Here is a 26472-nt window from a genome sequence, read left to right as displayed (position 1 = left end):
AAATAATTTAATACATTGCGGACAATTTTGTTATGGAACCAGTTGAACAGCATAATATTCTAAAAAAAATTTTAAAAAATTGTGTACCTTTTTTACCTATTTATGCCATTTTGTGTACCTTTATTTCCAGTACCTTTTTTCCGGTACCTTTATTTCCAGTACTTTTATTTCCTGTACCTTTATTTCCGTACCTTTTTTCCTGTACCTTTTTTCCTGTACCTTTATTACATAGATTCCTTTGGTTCACACTCCATTGAGGCTAATTAGTTCCAAGGAGGACTGCCTAATTTTGTTTGTCAGCCAATGTTTACTAGGGTTCAGACTATGGATTCTCCTGACAATTTGGTTAAGCAAGTCTCAGCCCAAACTACAAGTATCTTGTAGAATAACATGAAAATACCTTACATACAAAAATCAGGGATGAGCTGAATACGAAATCCAGGGATCTCAAAAATGAGCAGAAAGATTTTCTCTAAATGAAATGGCCACGGGCCATTGTGCTCACCGATGAATCATTGGAGCACCTACCATAAAAATATCATCGATATTCTGCCGCGGCATGATTCAAAAGCCAAAGGCAAGCCAAAAACCAAGATGGCGGCTCGATTGGTAAGTCGGTGTACACTTCGCTACATCATCAATATTGATTTCGAAGTTTGAATAAAATTGGACGCTTTAGAACATGATATTAGGGCCTAAACAATCAAGAGAGACTCAAAACGGCAGATAAACAGTGAACATGGAACTTACATCAGATGAGCTTCATCAAATTCCACGAAATCCACCTGTCCCTCATGAGAAATCGGGAGTGAATGAGTTCTGTGCTCTTTCAAAATTCGCAGTGACGTTGTATAGACATGCGCAAACGGTTAATGGTGACAGAGACATGCGCAAATTGTCAAAGAAAGGGATTACCAAAACTCCCGGATCAAACCTCCCAAAGTTGTCGGCCTCGACGCGCAAGAGCAACTTTAGCCCAGAGCATAGCGCGTCGGACTGACAGATATCGTTGCTAACTGTGCGTGGGTTCGAATCCTGTTGGGAGTGAGTTTTAAGATACTTACTTTTTGGCTTTTTTGGGCTCCGGCCGGTCAGTTAAGTTTTTCAGTATGTTGATTCATGGCTATGATGAAAAAAACTTGGTGGTTAAGACTATATAGCCATCAATGAACTAGACAATATTGCCAAGAGGCTTAACCCGTTGACTGCCAGCTACGAGTTTACTTGTAGTTGAAGGTCACCCTTGGTGGCCGACTACGAGTAAATTCGTAGTAAGACGTAGTACAGTAACTCCTCTTCAAAATCGTTAATTTCACCCCATGGGACATTTTAACAGTATTTTTGCCCTTGTGTCAATAGTTTAGTGTATGGGCAATGAGAATAACAAATAACATCTCACGAAAACGATTTTTTATTAAGAAAATCAAGTTACAATATCGTTACCAGGAAGTCATGTTACAAGTAGTGACCATGAAGCCTGTATGTCCCTGAAAGGCTGTTCATTTTCCTGAAAAAGTTCTATACTAAAGAAATGGATGGAGAACCATTTGCATAACATCATATATTTAACAAAGTATAATTCAAAAATAGTGCACATTCCCGTGCAGTTTTTCGTCACCATGAAGGTTGGTGTCATCAAAGATTCCAAGTGTACGCGGTTCAAAAAATATTGTGAAGGAAACTACTGTAAAATAACAAAATATTTTGAAACACTTTCAACATCTCGTACATCATGTACATAGGTAACTACTTTCTCCACTCTACCAACTTATGCCAGTCAAACAGTGTCAAAGTGCCTGAAACAAACATCCACACAGAGAGCCGGTTTGTCTTTACATTTTGGACAGAAGTACCTGGTTTCTTTTCTGATACCCCATCGTGTGCAGACGCGGCAAGGTTTCGTTGATCGTTGTTTCTTCTCCGATGGTGGAATCGAATTCAAGTAGTGAAAGGGGTCCGCATCTGCAACTGCTACTGGTGGTCTCTCTATGCGTTCCATAACTTCTGGCCCAAGTAAGTGCTTGATGATGGTGTCGCGAAACTTGAGTTGGCGCATTGCGGTGCCAGTTTCAGCAGAATACAACATATGGGCATTCGACACCCAAATCTCAAGCAAGTAAAGCCCCATCTTCTTGTACTATCTAATGGTTTTGCGAAGAGCTGAGTAATATGACAGCATTTGATCAGATCTGTCCATACCAGACATGCCCTTATTGTAATCGCCCACGACATTGGGTTTTTGCGATGCCTTGTTATTCCGGTTGCGGACCTCCACCATCTCAACGCGGTGCATATTGCTTATGGTGAATACCTCTCGTCGTTTATCCTTCCACTTGCAAACAACAACTGACTCAGACCGTGCCCAAGGCCCTCATTTCTGACGCATCTGTAGGTTTTATCGTTTGGTCCAGCTGCACGTTCGTTGCTTGCCGCATTATCAGGGGTAGTATCTTTATCAGAAGGATCAGCACTCATTACCGATTCGTCTGCATTATCCATGTCAGATTCCTCCAGCATAAGTTGGTCAGCTACTTGACTCGTAGTTTGCGCATGTTTGCCGAGAAAAAAAGGCCTGACCACGCCCAAGGTCAGTTAGAAAATGTACCACGTGGTGCAACGTGAGAGCAGACGACATATCATACAGAAAAGGCGGCAATGTCGAATGTACAACCCTAGAAGGCACATCTACTTTGACACTTGTACTTTCCCGCAAATGCAGTGAATACTAGAACTGAGATTTCACAGGAGCACCTGTGAATTCATGACTCCAGGGTTGTTTTGAGGGCGATATCGTAAGAGTTGGTCTTGAGTATGGGAACCTGAAGGTCCGTGAGGCACCTGGGGAGAGAAGACTAGTTGAACGATGGGATCTGTTCATGGAGAAGAAGTGTTGAGTGGCTTTGTATCGTGTACTCTTGCTGGTGGTTGAAGGAACACCACTATTGATCTCATTATATGAATACCATTTAATTACAAACAAGTGAAAACAGATCACATCATATTCCTGGGCATAAATTAAAATAGGAGTGCGGGAACAAGGTTTTTTTAGCAGGAGGAAAGCGAGAACATTTTGCGCCGTCGTATTCCGATTTGACTGGTTAGTGGTGAAATCTGCTTTTACTTTTGCAAATTAACATATTCGTTTTCTAGTTCTAACGTTGTCTGAATTAAAGATGCATTCCCAATGCTTGACTGGTCTGGCAAGAGGCATTGCCAGGAAAACGTGACGTCATTTTGGCCATTCTTCTTACTGCACGCCCTCCCTCTCCGTAAAAGTTCCTGACATGGTGTGAAGTGGGAGGGCGCACAATGGGAACCACACTGCCGCGATGTTAATAGTTTCTATTTATAGAATTCAGCGGCAGAGATTTTAAGCACGGAAAAAGTAGATTAACTAGATAATAAACGAAGTATTTTATATGGTACTACTATGGGCGGTTATTACCGCAAATAAAGACAAACCAAAGCAAAGACACTTGTGTAGCATATCAAGGACACGTAGATTGATACTCCTATGTGTGCCACATCAAAGATATCTGGAATGCATGTTTTGTTTTTGTTTCATACAGCATAGATAAAACTAGACCGCAACCTCACTGGGATAGACAGTTGTTTTCATGAGCCATACACAGCACAGATAAGACATGACCGCAATACCTCTCTGGACCATACACCACGTCAAAGATAACGATGCGAAGTCAACAGGCGGCGCCACCGTCTTGGGAAAAGTAAAAACGATTTCGACAACTATAGGTTTTTGTTGATATAAGCGACTAGCGGGAAAATGCACATGTGTTGTTATGTCACTATTGCATCTATTCGTAGTAGACTGTCGTATTTTGAGATCCCCTTTCTTTTCAACATCATCAATCATACTAGTATATCATAACCATGGATAGAGATAAGTTAGAAAACTGTGTCAACCTCCTTCAACAAGTTGTTGGAATAATGGGGAGAGAGGTGGCGAATAACAACAACGGCCGCCAGCAATCTACAGTGGCGCCGCCTGTTGACTTCGCATCGTTATCTTTGACGTGGTGTATGGTCCAGATGTCTTTGATGTGGCACACATAGGAGTATCAATCTACGTGTCCTTGATATGCTACACAAGTGTCTTTGCTTTGGTTTGTCTTTGTGCGTACTATGTAGTATGAATGGCCAACGGCAGGGGAGCCAGGAGCGGGCTCAGGACAACCACTGGCACTGCCCAACCTGGGCACTGCCGGGAGTTTCATCAAACTTTGCAGAAGTGTAGTCCGATATCTTGTCAATGTCATAAGTGAATTTGAAAAAGTTCCAATGATTCTAAATTGTTTTATTGGCGTTTTCATGAGAAATGTCAAAATTTGACACATTGTCATTACGGGGCCGTGTACAGTCTGCCTGTGAAAGAATATCTAGAAAAAGACCGTGTTCCTATTTCAAAATCGACCGAAATTCTGTTAGTTGACATCATAGTACTTTCTTCTCATAGACAGTACTTTCCTGGGTCATCCCATTGTTTAGCCCGATAATCCCGCTAGTTAGACTTCAGCAGGGGATTGTGCTCGGAGAATGTGCAAAAATTCCAATCATCCGGGCGCCGGGCCAAATGTCCAATTTACATGCACCCACTGAAATTGTCCCATAGTCAGTAGGTCGAGTGAGACAGTTTTGGCAATAATGATCACCATCGACGACGCTTGGAGAATGCAAAATTTCGCCTGCTATTACCCTAGTCCCACCAGGCATGCATATCCGGCTATTGACCTATTTAGGTATGAGGTAAATCTCGCCATCTTGTTTTTGATGCACTCAAAATCTGGCAGAGATTCTCGTTTTGACAAGCTGCAGAAAGCGCGATCAAATGACGAATCGTTACGATTGCCACTAGGATGGCAAGCCATGATCAAGACGATTGTTATCATAGATTGAAACTTGAGAGTGATTGTGCTGTTGGTGAGTAAACAGCGGTTGATAAAGTGCCATTCCTGGCCCATCCCATCATTTGCCAATGTACACAAAATGTACAGGGCATGTACATGCTGACGTGACAACTTGAGAACTGATTGATTGATTTAGAGGCTATGTTGATTTGGATTATGGGACCCCTACACTTCTATTAAGGTACACATAACTAAAGCCTGCTGGTGTAGATAGACATGCCGTACGTCATCGCCATCCCTATGGCCGTAGAAATAGCCTAGGGAAACAATGTTGTATTTTATTTTTATTTAGCTTACCCGAGTTAGCCTGGCTAATATTAATGATAAATAGGGGCCTATAGACACCTTGAGACGGCAGCAAAGACTAACAAATGCGTTCATTTTACTGGAAGCATGCCGGTCACGGCATGATAAGTATGTGTTTCGCTCCCAGTCACATCCATACATACACCAAGAACCCAGAAGACTGAGCCGGGTTGAGCAATGGAATCAACACAGACTTGGAGCACCCACAAGTTTCAGTTCACATTTAGTCATAGTGTGAATTGTCATGCTGAAGAAGGGAGAACTGTGTTGTTTGCGGTCATCTGTCCTAATGCAGCTCTGCCAAAGATGGTAAAGCAACTGAAACAAAGACCTTGGATGAAGACCTCCACCATAGACAAGTAGAGAGTTAAGAAAGAGACAATATACACAAGTGACCAGACTGGGAAAGACCCACAAGATCTTGGACGCCCAGAACAATCCAGAAGCATAGTTTAGTCCCCAGAGTTAGAAATGATCAGAGGTGTCAAAGAAAGTCACCCCCGCGTGACAAGGAGCAGAACTGGGCTTGTTTTACACCCCGTATATGCCATAGGTTAGCCTTAAATACTGTTTCTTTGATGTAACCCTACCACAGGTCACGACTGCTCTCCAACAGTGAGTATGGCCATTGTCATGATACATGTACGGCCATAATATGGTGCGTAAATGAAATCCAGCAGGCAGCAGAAACTCTTATAAACAACACCTTGGAGTTGACATATGTCCTGATTGGTGAGGTCAACCTCAGTGGCAATGGCCTATTCCTGATCAAAGTCAGTATCCTGGTGTCCTGCTAAGTAAAAGAGGTGCCCGCTGAGGGAGTTTCCACAATATAACCTAATTCAGTAATTTCCTCCATCAACTCTTTGGGCAGTGTTTGGAGTCGACAAGCCAAAATTGTTTTTTTTATAACCTAATTGAATCACAGAATAGACCCCATGAGCTGTACTTCTACCTATTTGAAAATCACCCCATGGCCCCTATAAATCAACAACATGCCCCAAATTCTCATGTTGGTTTATCATCCATTGAATACCACAGAGGACCATTAAAAGAACTTCCCTGATGAATAGATAAAGAGGCTCTCAGTGATCTGATGGATACAACCATAGGGACAGTGGGCAGATATCATACGCAGTCCAATACCTGTAACAGCAGACGGTTCCTGGAGTACAATGACCATTAGGCTGGGCCATGATCCAGATATCTAATGGATGTTCAACATGCAGTTGTTTTCTACATGTAACCAGTCTATTGGATTGAATCATGTAAACATGTTTGTATGCGCACTGTAAGGCATCTGTTCTGCATGTGACAGTTTTTGCTTTGCATGTTGCAATCATTCCTCACTACATGTAGATGTATATTCCTACTAAATATTGTAGGTTGAGAGGCCATTGCCCAGAAGTCATTACGAAGTACTGTTGACTGTTTGTTGGAAGATACTAGATAGGCCCAGTATACATTGATAGATTTGACAAAGTAGTACTTCGTGGAAGGGTAGTTTGCTAATCCATAGGCCATAGATTATTTGGGTTCTTAGCCCAAGTAAACATCTTTTCTGCCTCGGGTCACAGACATTTCTGTTAGTTTTATGATGAGTATGGTGTACAGAATGTTTTGAAATCTCTTCCACAGTTTTGTTACTGAAACTTCGATTGCTACCATATTTACATAAAATGAAATGAGATATGCAGTATGTGGGAATTTTCAATTTGTTCGCTGTCCTTGAAATAGATGTATTGTATAAACTGACTATAAATGAATTTAAAATGACCAACACTCAAATATGTCAAATATCTACCTGAGTGTGGGTAAATAGCATATAAACTTTAAGAGTTTGAATTGATAATGATACCAAGTTGTAACTTATGTTAGTGGAAATGGCATCTCGAGTAGTTTAGTGTGGCGATTGTCCTTCTCACTCACAGATGCTCTGTTTCGCCAAGTTATTCTTATCTCACATTATCACAAAAGTCAGAAAAATACTTGCAGATGGCCATTGCCCATATCATTCAGCTTTTACAACACAGCAAATGAGAGTTTCTAGATAAGGTCCAGTTGATTACCATGGAAACCATGCCAGGATACATGCTTTATAACATAAAGTGTTACTTGCATTGAGTGTGAAGAACGGGTGTTTTTGGATGGAGGAAATTGCACTTATCCGATATTTATTGGGCGCCAAGGATTCTTGATTAGAATCTGATTGATGTGATGAAACAAAGAATCTTTCAATGTTCTCACTTAGAATGATATGTGATATTGGTAGTGATATTCTGATCGCTGAATTCTTCAGTTGCTCATTGGGAAGGAAGGGAGGCCTTCTTCTACATCGCAATGATTTAAGTATTGTGTTGCAGTTTGCTTTCCTGTCATTTATACATACTTCTTAGTGTTGTCTCTGAAGGTAAAAAACATGAATCCTTCAGTAAAAAAACTCATATTGTTTGTCCTTTTGCAGGTGCAAGACCGAGCTTAAAAGCCAGCTCCACTAAGTAGCTATAGTGGATACAGAAATTTCTTGGTAAAATTATTTCCAGTTTTTCTTTGTCAATTTGCACAATGTACGATGACGTAGCAATGTCATACGTACATGATGTATAAACTCAGATTCTGTCGAATGTCTGGTTTCTGCAAATCAGATCACCAGTAACCCTCAACAACAAAAATTATGGAAGTTAATGTTTTGTAACGAAAATATGTACCCAGGCCTTGGAAGAGTTTCTGAGTAGAAACAAAATTGGCCTGGCCATACCTTGGATTAGAATTGGCTGCAATACTATGTATGTTGTGCATGACAGTTTGATCAAAACCTAACTTGCCAGCTTTGATTATTGCACCTTTGACTAACATATATCTGTTGTTTTTGCTGAGTTTATTTGCTAAGACAGCTTCAGCGCATTGTGTCATCGGTTAGTGATCACCATCACATTTGAGGTGGTGGATCAAGCCAGGTTACAGAACCACAGTGGTCATTGATATATTTTAAATGTTGATCTCTGGTGAGTTGTCTTCTTCTTGTCCATGATTTTGATTGCTCAACCAGCTGTTTGTTTGATGACTTCCATTGTTCAATGTTATTGTTCCCGATATGAAGATGCATTGGTAAGGTTAAGTCTGCTTGGCAATGAATGCATCCTCTTGCAAACAGGGCCTACAACACAACTTCTCCTCAGTATGTATCGAGGGAAATGGCCTGATATTGTCAGGATGCAATAAATGGAGTCTGTGCCTATCTCCAATGTGGGTTCCCATGCGGGCACGACATGCATCACTTAGTCTTTTGAAAGGTTGCAGCTAAATCAGACCTTTGGGAAATCTGCTTCACACCTTTTTGCAGTCAAATCATTTTGGTGGAAAAAATCCTTTTGAAGCAAAATACAGACAGCTTTCTCCAACATTTTTTGCTTGCAATGTAATTTTTCATGAAATGGAGTGTATTTGTAGTTGAAAAGGAATTCTGCAACATCTTTTGGGAAGTAACAGTTCATATTGAATAATCAACATGCATTTGTGTTACTTGGTTATAGCACAACAAGGTATTGCGTTACACAGAATGCCCTAATGCCGTGGTCACACTGGGGTTTTAACACGAATTGAATTCGAATTAAAACGTTGATACGTATTGGGGCGTCACACTCAATTCGGTTCATACCGATCTCAATCCGCTTTAACCAACACGGTTCTTAAACCGAATTGAATGCGAATCAGCTAATCCGAATCAACGAAACCGTATTGAGATTTCAAGTGTGACGCGCTTGATACGAATTAAGGTTTTCGATCGCACTGCGCATGCGCCCGGCGCATAGAAGGTGACCTTTGACCGCGGGAACTAGTGCTCCGAACTAGTTAACTGATGTATTTAAATGATCTCACTAACTCAAATCGTTTTTCGTTATGCCATAGAATAGGGAAAAATCAACTCCCTTGCACGTGACTTGCATTTCCATTTCCTGGCAAGGTATGTTGCCGCCGGTTCATTGGTCAAAGGTACGCTGGTCAGCAACATCATCGCGGCGGGGTTTTCCCCGGTTTTGGCCTCGTTTTCGAGGGCGAGGCCGGGATTCTCCGCATTTAGCGACGGTGGTGTTGACTCGCTGAGGACACTCCTCTTTGACCCGAACTTTGGCAATAGGCATGGCCGGGAGATGGAAATGGTCAAGCACCTTACGCGATTTTAACTTGTTAATAATGACTGTGTGATACTGTGATATTATATACTTATATGTTTTGTACTTTTATTCTCCCATATGGGAGGTTAATAAATAATAATAATAATAATAATAGATGGCGCGTTTTAAACCGATTTGAATGCGTATTCGGGCCAGTGTGACGCGACCGTTCTGAAACTGGATTAACCAATTCGTATTCCGGAGAGCGCTCTACGGAGTTCGGTTTCAATTCGCATCCAGTGTGAACACACCATAATATGGGGGACAGAATATTTGTTTCCCTTACTAATGGCCTACCATACTGTTGGAGTATACTATATCATTCTAATAGTCTCCGGAATGCATATATCCAGTTGTACAGCCTTGTTTGTATGTATTGTAGTCTATGACATTTAATGCATCTGTCCCTTGTATTAATTTGCGTCAGGATGATTTACATTAAGTTTGGCCTAACTACGCACTGTTAATTCTAACAATAACTGTTGTTTTGTGCATGTAAATAGGCCTAGAATACTGCAGTGGCCTCGGCCCCAAGTTAGGAAAGCATTCCATCAAATTCAATGAAAGACTATCGAGACTGAGCGTCTGCTATCAAACTTCAAAGTTTGATGCTGATTGCTGTCCTGTTCTGTCTTGGTAGTTTGAGTGTACTTCGTTCTGACATCTGCTGTCTGCTGCTTCATTGAGCTGTTTAAAAGCACCCACATGGCCACCAGACATAAATATTGACCTCTGCTAAAATCAGGCATATAATTCATGGAGCAGATCAATCAGAAATAATTGGAAATGTGTGGAACTAGTTTTCACACAACAGTCACGCAATAAGTGCCAAAATGGTGTGATATGTGCAGCATATACGCCTGTTCTTATGACGCCTTGGTGAGTGTCACACCTCTGTCGTTCCTCTGAGAGATATGGCTCTCCTACATATAGAGCTCCAGAGTTCTGTGGTCAGGGTCGTGTCCTTTGGTCAGTATTCCTCTCTCTTCTTTAGGAGAGAGCAGGACATTACTCTGTGTGAGAATGTTCTATCTTTGCTTCTCTTTTTATGGCAGAGTTTTCGTAACACTCAAGTCCTTTTTCATCATCAAATAGGACATTATCATCAGTCTATCTATCATTCCACTCGGTCATTACTCTTCTTTCATTGGATTTCTGCATTAGATGTGGCCTGAATTCAGTTCCAGATGTTACCACTGAAGGGCATCTCATTCTGGTGTTAGTATAGGTAAACGTTCCTAGGTGTCTCTAGTGTCAGTTATGCAGTGGACCTGGCTCATGAAATATAAAATGATTCACTACACCTATTCATTCTATAAATACTGATCCCTGCCATTGTAATCAAAACATGTTTCGAAAACTGCAACGTTGACAGTCTTTGAGCATTGATCTCTCCCCTATCAGCCTTTTAAAACTATTGATCTGTGCACCTCCTCCATACTCAAGAGGATGCACTGTATGTACGAAATGCTCTGCACAGTTTTTTGTCGGTGCTCTCTTGATGATTTAGCGGGTGAATGTATGTACAGGTATTCTGCCCGCAATGTTGTTGTCAGTTGCAGCAGGTGAGAATAGACAGGCAAAGTAAGGCACCATGGTGTACCGCGGTGTGAAGTGGGCGCATCTGGAAGCTAAATTTCTGTATGGATTCATAATCTGATCATTTTGGCAGCTACAATATAATGTGAACCTATTCCTTATTGTTGTCACGTTAAGACAAGAATATTGAACTTGGAATCTGAATCCAACCTTTCAACAATATTACAGCTCGTTTCTGTAAAAAGAACTATGTGATATGACTTTCAGACATTACAATCCATGTAGAGTCGACAACTCTTCTAATAATCATGATGTCCATTTACTTTGTTCCAAAGAGTCGTGTTACGATGTTATTCCCTTCGTCCCCATGTATGATAGAAGCAGACACTGCCAATGATAGGCGACAGCCAAGCTTCAGTCGCAATATCCAATTGAGCCTCCAATCCTACCCACCCAGCATTCATACGCCAAGTATCCATGACGACGCTGGCAATTCAAAAGCAGTATTTTAGTCCAGGTATTTGTTGAAGTTTCTGGTTACATGTGCTAGCTTAATACCCTGTAATCTCCAAAGCACAACTTATTAGCAACATTATTCTGAGTTTGTCAACAGTCAGGTCTCTGTCACTTTTGGTGTGGTGTTTGTGGTTAATGAATTTATCAACAGTCAGAGCAAGGAACAGGTTTTCAGAGACACATGAAGTTGCATGTTCCAAGTCAGTTAATGTATTCCATTTGCTTTGACAGGAGGTTCTGCACAAATTTAGGTTCGTAGATAAAAATGCATCACATCACAGGTATGAATTATCAATGGGAAATGTATGGTTTTGTGTCAACTGAACATGGTGGGACTGTGACAAACTGAAAGATAATGCATGTATCATTCAGTCACCTGTGTGTACAGTTAGCCGCCTGTCCCCAAGGCAGATCATGGGCAAGGAGAGTTAAAAATCAATGGAGCTGAATGTAGATTATTGGTATGAGAGCAGTGATTCTATCAGCCTATTCTCGATCGCCTGTTTACTGGCTAAGCTTTATTGAACGTGTCGGGTAGTGCGAGAATCACTTTGCATTAATGGGGTGGGAATTCGCAGGATATCGTGGCTCTCAGGATTTGATAATGGGGTATATGAATACATATTTGAAATGGGCTAGTTGTCTGTTTATGTTCTGTCACTTTATTTGGGCTGCTATAGTATTTAAAGTGGTGCTTTGGTTTCTCATGAAAATTGAACTCGGTTGGTAAATGGCGTCGAATATACATCAAAAGATACTTCGTTCCACCTGCAGTTTGACCATCTTGGTGTGTCAATCTTTCAAGATCATGACCTTGTTTGTGGCTCACTGTAAAACCTAAACCTGAACAAGCATGCAGATCGTGTTTTACAAGAATAACATTTTCAGATATTTTTTACTGAGAGAGTAATTACATACATGTATATTTTGTGGATTATTGCATAAAAATGATTCATTTGTATCACCTGTTCCCAGGGTCTGATGAACGTCAAGATGATCAATACTTTGCTACAGCTGAATGATGAGTGATGCCTGGCTTTCCCTTATGGATGTTGTCTTCAAATTCCCCCACCCCTCTCGTGCTGTCTCACTGTGGGTTTACCGTATCAAAGTGCCATCAGGCAACCTGTCAGGCATCACAGCTATGTATGTGATGATGCTAAATTAGTAATTGGGTGTGTCTCTGGTGAGCTTTTATCCGGGTCTAAATACCAGACAGCTCGTGCAGTAAAATCCAACCTCTACAAGTCTGTCTTCATTGCAGCCCTTCATCACGCTGTGCCATGATGATCCTGCTCAAAACATTTGCAGCAGTGTTACTGATAAAAGATGCTCTACAAATGTAAATAACTATAATTAAATGAGACGGTAATTATACTGCATCCCTTGAGGGATTGAAGCTGGTCATGTGATACTTGTAGGTGTGTGACTAAAGCCTAGGGCCAAGACTGTCGCCTTATCAATAAGTCTGTGTTATTACGATGAGCAGCTAAGGTGAATAAGGCCTTTGTTATATTTAGAAGGATTGATTTTATGCGCTATACTACTATATGGAGTTGCCTTATACTCTCAAAGTGTATGCATGTTTTGTCATCGCTCTCATTACTACTTTCTGTTGAGATTGATATTTAGCCTTTCAGGGTTGTATGCAGTATGTTTGGAGTTGTGTGTTGGGTTGGGTAGTGTCTTTGGGTATCTGACTCACAGTCCAAGGGCCTACCAATGCATTCCATGTGGCCAACCTTGAATTTCATCACTATGGCCACTTGTCTAGTGTACCATCACCAGGCAGTCAACATCCAAGATTGGCGGTAATGCGGTGAATCACTTTGGCCGTGAGCACTAAAGGCCCCTTTGATTCCTAGCAATCAATATGATAGAATGGTAATTGCAGGTTGATGGAATAGTGATGTGGTGATAATGACTTAGCTCAGACTGTCCACCGTCGTTTGGACTTGCCTTTTCGCCTTTAGTCTGGAGGGGGAGAAGCGGGGTTTGGATTGAAGGCATGCGCATGCTTGAAAAGTGCTTATTTGTATTAGTTGTAGCTTTTTTGGCCCTTTAGCTTTATGTCTGCTAGGATATTATGTAGATATAATTTGAATAGATGTAGATTTAATCAACCATAACTGGGCATTTAAAGTTCAGTCCTAAGCCCTAATCTCCCTCCTCAGGCAAATCATGAGCAAAGAACTTAACTGTGTCATACTCACCATACGTCACAGAGATTACTGTGATCTGGTGTTGGGAATTACTGAAATATTGTGTAGAGAGTGTGACGTGTTCAGCTATATAAATGATATAGAATGAAGTACCCCCCACCCCCACACACTTTCGGATTGATGATAATGGTAAATGCGTTGCCGATTTCTCAGGGATAGGGGTCCGGAACATTGATGTAAGAATGTGCCACTTTGGTCTGACATAGTCCTGCTTGGACATGGCTTTGATTGTGTCCTTATTTGTCCAGTCTACTGCATTTGTCCATTGGTAAATAGCACAATTCCAGCAAACAGTCTCAAGCCATTACTTTTCCAGTCATTAGTGATTGATCATCCATTTGAGAGATTAGCCTGATTAATTGGAAAGGCAGAATGAAGCCTTGCCATCATTTCCATTGATGACCTCTCCCTCCATCCATGTATCTCAGACATCCAGATAGACTTCATTGATATTATGACTTGGCTGCCATGGTAACCTGTCTCTTGCCAAAGCAGCTCATGTTGTCTTTGGTGGTCTGCGAATGGCTTGCCTGTCTTTGGGCTGGAAATGATGGAAGCTTATGAATACCATAGATGGCTTAGATGTCTGAATAATCAGAGAGGGTTTGCTCTCTACTTGATTGTTCTGGTACTGGTTTAATATCAGAAGGAGTAGGGGCTCAGCCATCAACACAGGTCCTTTTCCTGCTGGCTTCCTGGAAGGTCTTCAAGATCTTGTCCACAATGTCTGGTGTGATCATGTCCAGGTCTCTGACATCCTGCCAGGAACGGTGGTCATTTGAGCAAGTTAACAGTAAATATTGGGTTCAAAATACATAAGCCTCTATTTCATGTATTTGGTTATGAGAGCTTAGTTTGTCAGAAGTGGTGGAATTGTAGCTTGAACAGGACTCAACTTGAACTCAAGATCCGGGGAAATATAAAGAACTGATAATAAACTCACAGTCATTAGATTTGTGATTCAGAACCTGTTCACGTAAGCACTGCAGTCCAAAGGGGTGAGGGGGGCTATAAAAAGACTGATTGAAATGTCATGGTGTCAACAAACTGATATAAGGTCATCATTACACTCTTCGCTACAGTCCTCTTCCTGATTGAAAAGGAAATATTACATATTGCGATGCCGACAATGCGTCATGCCGTAGATAGGTGTCCTTAAAATGATTTATTGACAACAGTCATGAAATCTATAGGTTGGTATGGATCATGTATTGATATTTTGCACATGTGATCAAACCTTTATGTCATGTAGGCTTGATGTGACTTGATATAAAATGGGTCAAGTGTTGTGATATTGTGGTTTTAGGATTATACATGTTAGTTCAATAAAAATCTACCGGTTGTCATCACCTTTAAGGCCTACACCATGGGGGCATTGTCTTCATTGTAGTTACCTGTCGCTCAGTAAAATAGAAGCAAATACTGCTGTAGTGCAGATGTTATACAGGCAGATTTGCTGAAACTTGGCAATTATAGTCTTGTTTCTTCTCCACAACATTATTGCCAATTCTACTTCCAGACCCAAATCAGTGTTCTTTATAGAAGGGTGTCCTGCTTACCGAGGTGACCACTAAGCGAGGTGTTACGGTACCATAGTCTAATCTCCTCCTAACCTGCTGATTATTCTGTGGCATGACTACAATATTGACTGCGTTTTATTCCAGATCCATGGCCTGAAAGCTGTTCACCAACACCTGTTGCTAAGAGTTTAATATGAAATTGACAGACTCGTATTTCCCACCGCGGGATAATGCGTCGCTGCATGTATTTTCAGAAAAAAGTACAGCGTTCTCGATTCTTGGTCCATACAACGTCCTTGTGACCAGCGGCTCGACGAAGTGAAAGTCTGCTGGGCTATCCCAGATTCTATTAGCTATAAGATATGACTGGGAGTACAGTAGGACCTCGCCATTAAGGACACCCTTGGGACTGACAATTGCTGTCCTTAATAGGGAGGTGTCCTGATTATAGAGGTCAGAATGAATGAAGACAACCAATTTTGGACCAAAACAAGTGTCCTTGATAGAGAGGGTGTCCTTAATAGAGAGGTGTCCGCTAAAGGAGGTTTCACTGTATTACTCTCCCAGGACATGATGCTGACCTGGGGGAGAAGCAATGTAGGGTTTGGTGTCTTTCTCATGGACAGGGGGATGAAACGGTGGTTATTGTTGAACCTATGACCTGCTGATCATAGTGACATGAAAAGTATTACCCTGCGAATGGGTTAATCCATGCTAATATTTCCATTCTATGGGGCCAACGCAATGTAGGGACTAGTGGGATTGCGTTGTCCAACTTCCTACTCTACATTACATGCAATAACAGGTTTCCTGCCACGTATTTCATATGCGAACATGTTTTTGAAATAGTATAAGCCTGTTTATTCACAACCCTTTCACACCCACAGGCAAAAAAACAGGACATTCATTATTCAAGGCATTTTATGGAGAGTTAAAATTTATCAAATCACTCTCACGTGGTGAGTTGTGTCATGGTCAATTAGTGGGTAAACACATTTAACTTTGATATGAGGTATCAGTTATAGAATCATGATCGGGCCTCTTCGTTGGCTGGTTTACTCTTGATATCCAAGGCTAAATGGGTGCCTATTTTTGGGAATGAAGAAATTGGTGACTGTAAAAGATAAACTTTTTTAAATGGCTTGATCTGATACTAAAGGAGCAATTGAGACAAGTGTCAATGATTTTATCTCTTGCCAAGTCAAACCCATTAAAGTGCTATTTATAGATGAAATTATGAATTTGGAAGTGATTTTGAGAAAAGATATCAACCCTGCAGTGACAGAGCGAGAACCCTAATCGTCTGAAAATGTGTCCACCCCCAGAAAAAATTGGAAATTTCAGATCCAAAAAATTCAAATTTGTAGAAGTCATTGGGGAGAGGCACCTTGAAATCCTCCCCGCCACTACCTCGAGTGATACCACATATTGGGCCAAATAGCTTGCTTACTTGCCAAAACCGTGACTACGCAACCTTGAACAGCCCGCTAAGGGGACTTGTAGGTCTACGAATCTAAACCGCTTTTCAAAAGTAGAAATGCAGTGTATTCATCTGAGTTGTGTTCAATCAATGGGTATTATAAATAGAAGCACTACTGGTGCATGCACAGACTGTGAGCATTGCCCGGACTCCTGATCAATAATGTATGGCTTGGCTAGGACACTTTATGCTGATTAGGCCACGTGACTGTTCTGAGCATGGGCTGTGGCGTCCAGATCAAAACTGTACATAATATTTTGTGTAGACTGGACTAATGGGGATGCATTTACTTGTGATTCTATCAGCTGGCTCTCAAATTTGCTAGTGTATATTCGTGATCATGTAATTTAGTGTGCCCCACACACGTATCAGGACTACGATTAGACATTTTTATGTGGTGTAGGTTGTAGATATTGCGAGAACTCAGTGGATTCATCGCGAATACACAACAAACAATCTCGTTCAGCCCCAATCATTGGAACTCTGTGCTGAAACCTTATGTGATGGTTATTCTATTTTGACTTGCCAGATCTTATTATTGGATTAAGCTGTTTATCATTGTTCTCATTTAACAGGTAATACCATTGTCTGAATGCTTTCACTGCTTTTTGTGCACAATATAGGTGTTGAGAGGGGTTATTAGTGGGTTATTGAGGCGCTTAATTGACAACAACAAACCTAGAGAGGCCGTCTGATGTACTAATTATATACAGTGGCCTGGGTTGGTATAGACCTTGTTTATGATGGATAGGGTTTCCAATGGTGATGCTGAGCAGCCTCTAGGAGTGTTTGCTGTAACTCTTGTATATGTAATGTTTATAGGAAGATGTAGTTCTTCTATTTACATATCTGGAGTGAAAAGAAGATGTACGCAAGTCTACGTCTAGGTTATAGAACCATACTCTTATTAATGAGGAAGGTCGTCCGTGTAGACTTCTTGCATCTGATGAAGGACACTATTTTGGGCCTTCTTTTTGGAAAATGGGGTCTTTTTATTCAGACTTGTGCAACCCTGGTGCAATATTTCAAAATCACTGCTTGTGGTTCATCCAAGGACAGATATGACCCTGATGAGAATCTAGGTCACATAAATGATCTCCATAGACAGTTCTTCTTGCACTTGACTAAGGCTATCTTGGTGATCAGTTTACCCCATGAAACGTTTCATTAAGTCTGGCCATGTTATAAAGTTCATTTCAGATACTCCTGTATTGCATTGTAGCAAAGTTAATCAATAATATGATTGAAAGCTTTCTATGTGATGTCTGCGCCATTTTGAATGCTATCCTCGGCAGCCATTACTATAAGCCGGCCATATTTGAAACCTTTATTGATTGGAGCTCATTATTGTGCTGTGTTGTTGATGGAGTGACGTGTTGTCCCCCTGGCCATGATGTTTACATAATCGCCTGTCTCTGCCGTATGCGGGTTATAATAAAGGAATCTGATGATGGTCGATGTGTGATTTTGATGATGCCTGTTTTATATGGACTGTTGACTTGAATAGTGTGAGTTTATTGTTGTCAATAGAAGTGTTTAAAATGATACTTGCAGACACTGTCAACACAATCATTATAATCAATCAAACCTATCAGTCAAATGGCATCTCTCTTAACCCTTTGTTTCATATTTGCATTTTCTACTGACTTTTTAGTCAGTTTGTGCTTAATACCATTATTCTCAGCTGATCATTTATCTGTGAATGGCCCATGCAAAAAGGACAACAATAAAAAGAAATGCATGTTTCAAACTAGGAACATTTATAGCTATGAAAAAATAATCATGGAATATTGTATCAAGACTCCTAGTTATTGCTTGTTCTATTTTGGGTTGAAATCAATGATATTTATAGGACTCGTAAGGAAGAAACAGTGTGCATGATATATTGGAAAAATTGTTATCAAAATGCCAGAGGATCAGAGGACCTAATGGATTGTATTGATCCGCAGTGATATACATGTAGTAGCACTTTGGTGCAGAAAGAGGAGGCAATGTAGGCTACAGTATTTGTCTGAAAAGAGTTCCGAATGTCTGGTCTTTTAAATGATAATCCTAAAATCAAGAGATTTGTTGTGTTTTGCCACTTTCAGATTTCCATGGGTCTTGTCAGAGTGTCTTGGAGTCGGTTTGACATGGAGGTTGAAACAAGAGTTGAAATGAGAATTTGTTTGTTGCCTGTCAATTTCTTCACAAAACCTGTCAAGTGTGATAAACATTGTTTCCTTGATCTTTCAGTTGATATCCAGAGAGCTTATCGAAGTCTTGCCTTGCAATATCATCCTGACCGACCTAATAATAAGGTATGTTCCAGAGTTATCCTTCTTTTCTCCATTTCATCCCAGTCTTCCAATCTATTTCACGTGTGATTTATTAATCTGTAGACTGAATTATAAAGTTGCTTAGCCATACATACTAAGGTATGTGCACATCACAACCCCAATTTTCAAAAAAGGTTCCCCTATACAGGTGTATGCGTATTTGCCGAAATTTCCAGACACCCCCCTCTCCCTACAGGAGGGTACATTGAGTCTGGAGCGCCTCTTTAGCAAAATCAAAGTTGAATTGAATTCAACCAAAATTAGTACCTTTTCATTTCTAAAGCTCAACTTCAAGAGCTAATGTTTCTTTCTGATCAAGTCATTCCCAGATCATGAAACCTCTCAATCAAGCATGTCCCCCTACTCTAAAGTCACCAAATATAACCCTATGCAAAGTCATGTCTTGGTCAACCTTATGTTTGTCATTTCTTTGTCAAAATATCACAGTTGGCGGCTCTTATCAGTTTCGTTTCAATGGTTGAAACATCTTCGTCTTCGTTTAAACTATTAATAGATTGGAGGTTATCTTCTAAATAACTGTGTTCAGGTTGGCTGCGTTTTAATAATATGTTGTGCCTCATTTCTGTTCAAAACAGGTTTTTATAAACATTTGAGTGTAGACCCGTTATCGGTTTTGGCGCAAGTTTGTTCTGTCCTCTCGTTTTCAATATATTGTGAATGTTAAAGTGTATGGAATTCCAATGCTTGCAGTCTTGTATGTCCTACTCAAATACACTTAAAGGGAATGGCCCGCCAAAAAATGGGGAGTTTTGGACGGCCCGGTCAAAACCTTAGGCGGGAATAAGGTTTCATTGATAAATATAAGGAGTTTCAAGGCCCCCAAATCACTTGTAAGGTTCAATAGATACTGGCCTTTCATTGGTTTACCGTCTGCGTATCATTTACATACTCTCATTTTGAAAAATATGACAATATTTACGATCACGTTGTTGATTTTTGCAACATTTTCGGTAACGCGCCCCTTGCGGATCTGTAAGGTACCATTCGGATGCTTGAAAAATGCTTGTCTCGTCGATTCGCTCGCGGATAAACGCATCAGGTTGACTGCAGCAACTTTTAATTGTTGGAGACAGAGAAGGAAGGAATATGATTATCAGTTTGATGAAAACTTTGCAAAGTTTCTTCTTGGGACTCGAAATCCATACTACTATTCTCTCCATTTTCCATTTTCTCCTCTCTCCAACTCACTACTATCGCTATTGACTGCGTAACATACACTAACATTCTTTCGCTATCATTGCTAACTTCATTTACTAGAACACTGGCCTCTTTGTAGCCGATTATGTAACCCATAGTGGAAACACCTGACAGCGCCGCCCGGCATGATCCACGTGCTACTGGCATATTTATAACTCGTAGTAAATAAGGTTGTAAAAATATGCAAATGAGATGCCGTATATGGAAACCATGACGTCACTAAGCAGTTCTCATTTCTGCTACGGGTGGCGCTGTTGCTTGCTTCTGGAGGCGCTATTCAACCTCTTTAATGTGCCAAAAACGGTAGAATTGTAATGACCTAATAACTGATCGTATTAGGACTGACCACCCCAAGAATGGTCAGAAGCTAAGTGCAGGCCCATGTTCACGATAGTTCTGGACAGGTCATGTTGAGGTTGACTGCATTATGCAATCCTTTACAATACAATGGTCACACATGAAATTTCGCTGCTAGTATAAAGCCTATATTGACGATATTTATTTTATTGAACCTGTGTGTGTGTTATAAGAGGCTTTATGTCTGTAAAACAAGCCTGGAGCCCTATAAGGTTATTTGATATATGCATGTATTTATACATATCACCATAGCAAAATAATGTAAACTGTATTTCATTGTGTATGTGTGTACCAAGTAATTTTCTCATCTCCATCAATTATTCAAATTATTCTGGCTAATACTGATGACGCAGTTTGCAATACTATGGCCTAGTCAAGTTAACCCAAATGACTCGATCCACATTGTTAACTCTTTTTCCTCCAAAGTTGGAAAACTAAGAGTGAAATTTGTGATGTCCCCGAGCAAACAGGGGCTTGTGTTCAAAAGACCTGACCATAGTTGTTAATTGGTACTAGGCGCTAAAGCGTCCTGCAACACACCTCGACTATTATTGTATGAGACAAAAGACTCTTCCATTTTCGAAGTCATTGCAGGTGCCCGCAGTGAGAATCTGTCATTGCTGCAACCGGTAATAATTTTCAAATCAAACAAACTTGTTTGGCTGGGAAAGGAGAGTTTTTTATTAGCGGTTGCAATGACTACGATAGCAGGTCACTGTAATGTAATTCTCTTGTCTCAGGATGTCCTAAGAAGCTGGTGCCTGCCCAGCATAGCCATCATGTTGGATGCAACAAAAAAAGGATGTCTTGGTTGGTTAGCCATTTTATCCATTGCCTTGTCTATCGACCTGCGTGTCGAAAGTCCCATAGCTGAGATCTCTCCCCGAGCTTTATCACCACTTATTCATGTGGTCCGTGCTATTCTTATCAAGCCCCCTTTCAAATGGTGTCTCTCCCACTGAGATATCTCTTTTGTTAACGGACAATGTATTTGACATCGCAATGTTCCTCCTTATTGATGGCAGCATATTTAACAGCAATAAATCGCAGAATTTAGTAGGCCTAAGTTATGCACAAATTTGGTGGTTGTTTGGTTATAAAAAGATCCTAGTGGAAATATACCATTAAAGGAAGCCTACCGGCGGTGTTGGTTCACCCTGTGAAGGTGACCCCCAGTGTAAACACAGGTCAGCAGTAACACTGACACAGCTGGTGATATTGAGTGACTTGTAGGATAAACATGAAATTACAATATCTACAGTATTGATTATTGGGTACTTATGTGACATGCAGTGTTCAGTGCTAGCCTCATAAATTCTGAAAGCTTGACACTTTGGGGCCGTAAACACACATGATGCCAAAAAAACTATGTTCCAATTCGTGGGATCCATCCTCATTGTGGTCTTATTCCAATGTGCCTGTTGACATGACACCTACAATCTGGGCTAATGCGGTTTGATGGAAATGCATAAATTATATAGAATGGGAACAACCACATGTCAGATATTGGTGAGGTATAGGCTTTGGCCAGCACAAGAGACACATTCACCCCAGGACTGCATAACCTGGACCACAGTCATCCTAGCCAACCAGTTGACCTGTCCAACTTGGCCTTGGGGGTGATAAGAAATGAGACTTAAGGCCTATTTGACTATCTTGAAACAATCACAATCAGTTTTTGAAAATCCTCTTAATGGTGGCCATTTTGTTGAACATGACCGTGCATGTCTCTTCAGTAAACCAGTAAATCCACACAGTTATTTATCTGTGATAAAATTTGGTTTGTTCAAGCTTAGGTCAGTGCATTCTTCATTTACCATTGCGGTTGTTGTAAACTATCTGTATTGATCACAAGGTCAATATTAGTTCTTTAATGCCAGGAGCTGCAGCTCACATATCCTTGCTTTAACCCTTTCATGCATTTGGGATATAAATTGTTGTCAAGAGAGCCCCTTAGATGTAGAATAGTTGCTGATTAGACATGTTGGAGGAGCAACGTGGTTGACATCTTTAGAAGTTCGTCCAAAATCGTTCACTCCTCGCAATCATGATTAAAGCGTGATCAACCTCAACAAATTAGTTTTCTTTTTATTGTAACTGTCGAATTTCTTTGGTTTTCAGGACAAATGTTCAGTTGCCAAATTTGAAGAAGTGACCAAAGCATACTGGAAACTAACATCTTCATGTAAGTAAACATTTGCAACAAGCAGACTTGCCGAATTGCCCTCCAAGGGAAGGAGGTCAGCACATGCAACTCACTTAGATTATCAACTTTTTTAGCAAGGTGAACGGAAGGGGTTAACCGCCTGCTGGCTGCAGAATATAAGTAAATCGTCTGCTTGCTATGCTGAACATACTTGTTGGCAATTCCTCATGATGTCTGTGTTTACCAAGAGCTACCTTTCTATGAGCATTGTAAAAACTCATGGAGGTGTCTGTTGCCATTGGTGAAGCGGAGGCGAATATTTGCCTGATAATATGTGTGCATCTTCTTCTTCTTTCCGCCTTGCTTTAATAGGCCTAATCATCGGTTCCATTAGATAGGCCAAACTATACTGCTGAGTGGCAATGACCCGGCAAGTGTTTAAGAAATACCTACTGACATTTAGATGCTGTGGAGCAAGTATATAAGTGCTTCTGCACCAGTCTGTGAGGTGGCAGTGCTTGGTGGCCTCTGATTGATCTTGATATTGAGCGACCACTTTGTATCTCACACTTGGGCTTGTTGTCTGGCCAAGTTGTTTGTAGCAGTGACCGTGTCACTGAGGTTGGTAATAATCCGAAATGGCCACTTTCTACTGAGCAGACAGCTTGTTCGATCGATACAGAGTGTGAAGTACTTGTCAGGGCTCCTCAGATTTATATCACCAGATGGAGAAAGAGGGAAACCTCGTAAATTTTACGCAAATTTTTATGTAAATTGTTTACATCTTACTAGTGCATCTGTTTTGTAAAGACAAGTTTGCTGGCGTGTTGTGATGCAGTTTACCTACAGGTTGTATGAGGAGGAGGAAAAATATCTCTCACTGAGAATCCATGGAATGTAAAGGTAATATCTACCATCGGAGCTCTTCAGTTCTTCCTAGTGTCTATTCTGTGAGGAGAGGAAGGTTCCTGCAGACTCAGAGATTCTAAATATGAAAAAGAAGAACTGGACCCAGAGAGGCTGACCATCAGCTATTGGATCCATATTGACTGCTAGCTATCAGAACTTCACTATAGCCGACCAAATTTGATTGGTTAACCTTTGAGTAGCCCACTTCGAAGAAACACGTTCGGTCTGTTAGGGTGTGGGCTCCGTCAAGTTTGTAGAATGTGTGCTTCACCCAAGCAGTCACTGATACTGGCAAATTTTGGCAGGAGATGGGGTATTTTAGTTTGAAACTATCAATTCACGAAATATCCACTGGTCCTTATTTAGTGTTAGCATTTACTGTACCGATCAAGACCTTTACATATTTAGCTATTGGCAATGTTTGGCTAATGTTTATGTCACCCCCTAAATAATCCATCGGTGGAGAGCCTCTGGAGCATACAGGTATATTGAATACATGAGTAGTGATCAGTGAATATGAAAGCCTGCATGATTTAGGATAATCAATAACAGTTCTATACATAGGTAGAACCCAGTGACTGTTAGTAGTCGATGATATGAGCCACTGCTGTCAATATTGACGTGGTTGTCTGGTGTGACAGAGTGAAAAGGATCACGATATGTCACAAATTGACCATTCTCCACTGGTGATGTAAGCTCCTTGGATGCACGCCTCCCCTCTGAATTCGAAAAAAGTCTTTAAAAGGAGCAGAATTGACCTCCACAGAGTGACCCCTGTGTGTCAGCATACACATGAATTGACCTTGAATTCTCACTGGAAGACTTTGACTCAGTTCTGCGGTGGACAAAATGTGCAGATTTTTTGTCCGGTTATGCATGCAGGCACCAGATTTTTCTACATTAACCATTCATGCGCATGTGCATCCAGATCAAAGTCGAGAAATTTTGTTATTCTTCTACCAGTGGTGGTCCCCTCTCAATGGAGTATTGACCTTGTGATCCTGGCTGCCAAGTCTCAAGAGAGACCTTGCTCCACTCCTGATATCTTGTACGAAATATTAGAACCAGTGTCGCCTGTGCTACCACTACCAGTATCATTGGAGGCACCAGCATAGCCATAGATTTGAGGGTCTGTAAAAATCTATAAACCTGTTTCCATGGCGACTGTGCACTGACTTGCAACTCCATCAAATTCTCACATTTTCGATTTGGTTTTCATTTGTTGTTATGATTGCCTTGGGTAGTCATTGGTGGTCAGGTCTACAATGCAGTGTGACACGTTGAGGTTGACACTGACTTTTCAGGAGTTGCAAAAGATAATGGTGGGTTGCACAAAAAGGCTTGTGGTATTCGACTCGATGACTCGACGACGCGATGGCTCGATGACGCGATCGTTGCTATGGATTTTGCTAAAATACGGAATCCCATGATCCTGGTCTCCGGGCTACCGCTGCAACAGCAGAGGTTTTAGCTCGGCCTTCCCATACCCAGCTACGGTATGTAGAAGGATGTGCCCCCTCCCCCCCCCCCCCCCAGCCATGGCCACTGAAGATTGGTCCCCGCGATTGATTTTGATATTTAAAGGACTCGCGGAAGTTTCATAGCATGCAAAATGACCGAAGATTTAATTGACAAACAAGCTTCTAGTGGCCAATGTCAGATGTCATGTGGTAGTCTGTCAACAATCGGAATTTCGCATATGTGCAGTTTTTTAGACTCAGTCACTCAGTCCCTCTTCCGCCCCTTGACATCTGCCCCCCCCCCCCCAATACATCAGCCCCTATACATGCTTTCCGAAATTGGTGGCTTGCATTGGAACTAACTTTTTCCCCCTTGTCCGTCATTAAAGGCATTCAAGTGTGTTGGTCAACCATGACTATCTCCTTTGTCCCTCCACCACAGGCCTAGTTTCCCCTTATGACATCACTATTTCGGACACTCAGCGCCCCATTTCTGGAAAGGTGTATAGGACATTTAGGGCCAAATTCATAAAGGGCGTTTAGCTTAAAACAGCGTTTAACTACTGAATGGAGAGATTCAGGTCCTTCATATAAATTTTCACAGAATATGAATAGGCCCTGAAACTGATTAAGGAGAAGTTACACACGTCTAACCCTTAAACGCCCTTTATGAATTCGGCCCATAATATTGCCGTGCTGAACGGATATCCAGAGCCAACCTTGTCTCCAGGAACTCGCGTGTCATTTTAACATTGGAATTTCTGCTCGTAAAGAACCTGGGTAGGAGGTTGATCTGAACCAGCTATATTTAGGTGTATTTAGCTGTATTGACGGTAAGCTTGCATAGCAACATGGCGCATGGTTTTATCAAAAATGCGAACTTGTAGGAAACGAAAAATGGTCGGATTAGATACGGTGAAAACAGCTGGAAAGGGGTTGGTAATGATCGGTTCTTTTTTTATTTTCCTCCACTTATGATTCTATGTATAAATTACAGTCCAGGCAGTGATATTCTTTAAAAAGATTCCAACTTGATCGCGTCATCGAGTCATCGCGTCGTCGAGTCATCGAGTCGAATACCACAAGCCGCACAAAAAGGGTTTCAGAGTTCCTCCAGGAGGAAGAAGTGAAATACGGCCCTGTTACTCCAAGCCCACCGTGTGTTGTGGGACCTTATTGACCATATACGGCTTCTTAATTTGGAAGGTCATCTTGGGGAAGGTTACTTCTTTGGTCAGTTTTGCTGCATTGGGGTGATGTGCAGTTTGGAAAGCCTTCCCAGTAGCGTCTTGGCTTGTGGTCTTGGCTTGTGTTCTCTTTGAGTCGATTCCTCTAGACTATCTGGTATCTTCTATAAATAAAGCTAAACAGAAATAGCCTA

The 26472-nt window shown here is 41.1% G+C and overlaps 1 protein-coding gene across 8 annotated transcripts in view; it reads left to right on the top strand.

The window, feature by feature from the left end:
- Positions 1 to 4775: 4775 nt before the first annotated feature.
- LOC135494918 (trinucleotide repeat-containing gene 6C protein-like) overlaps positions 4776 to 26472 on the top strand; it is a 44233-nt gene continuing 22536 nt past the window's right edge. For 7 of the 8 annotated variants that reach the window (XM_064783270.1, XM_064783278.1, XM_064783288.1 and 4 more), the window contains exons 1-3: positions 4776 to 4938; positions 18919 to 18983; positions 22698 to 22761. In XM_064783270.1, the coding sequence (XP_064639340.1) occupies positions 4875 to 4938; positions 18919 to 18983; positions 22698 to 22761 (193 nt within the window). In that variant the 5' untranslated portion in view covers positions 4776 to 4874. Of the gene's footprint in view, positions 4939 to 17248; positions 17259 to 18918; positions 18984 to 22697; positions 22762 to 26472 lie in introns of those variants that run through there. The other variant, XM_064783323.1, reaches the window with a different exon arrangement.

Source organism: Lineus longissimus, chromosome 1, assembly GCF_910592395.1.
Source record: "Lineus longissimus chromosome 1, tnLinLong1.2, whole genome shotgun sequence".
NCBI lineage: Eukaryota > Metazoa > Nemertea > Pilidiophora > Heteronemertea > Lineidae > Lineus > Lineus longissimus.
Note: the sequence above shows the minus strand (reverse complement) of the source record. Positions and strands in the feature narration are given on the sequence as shown.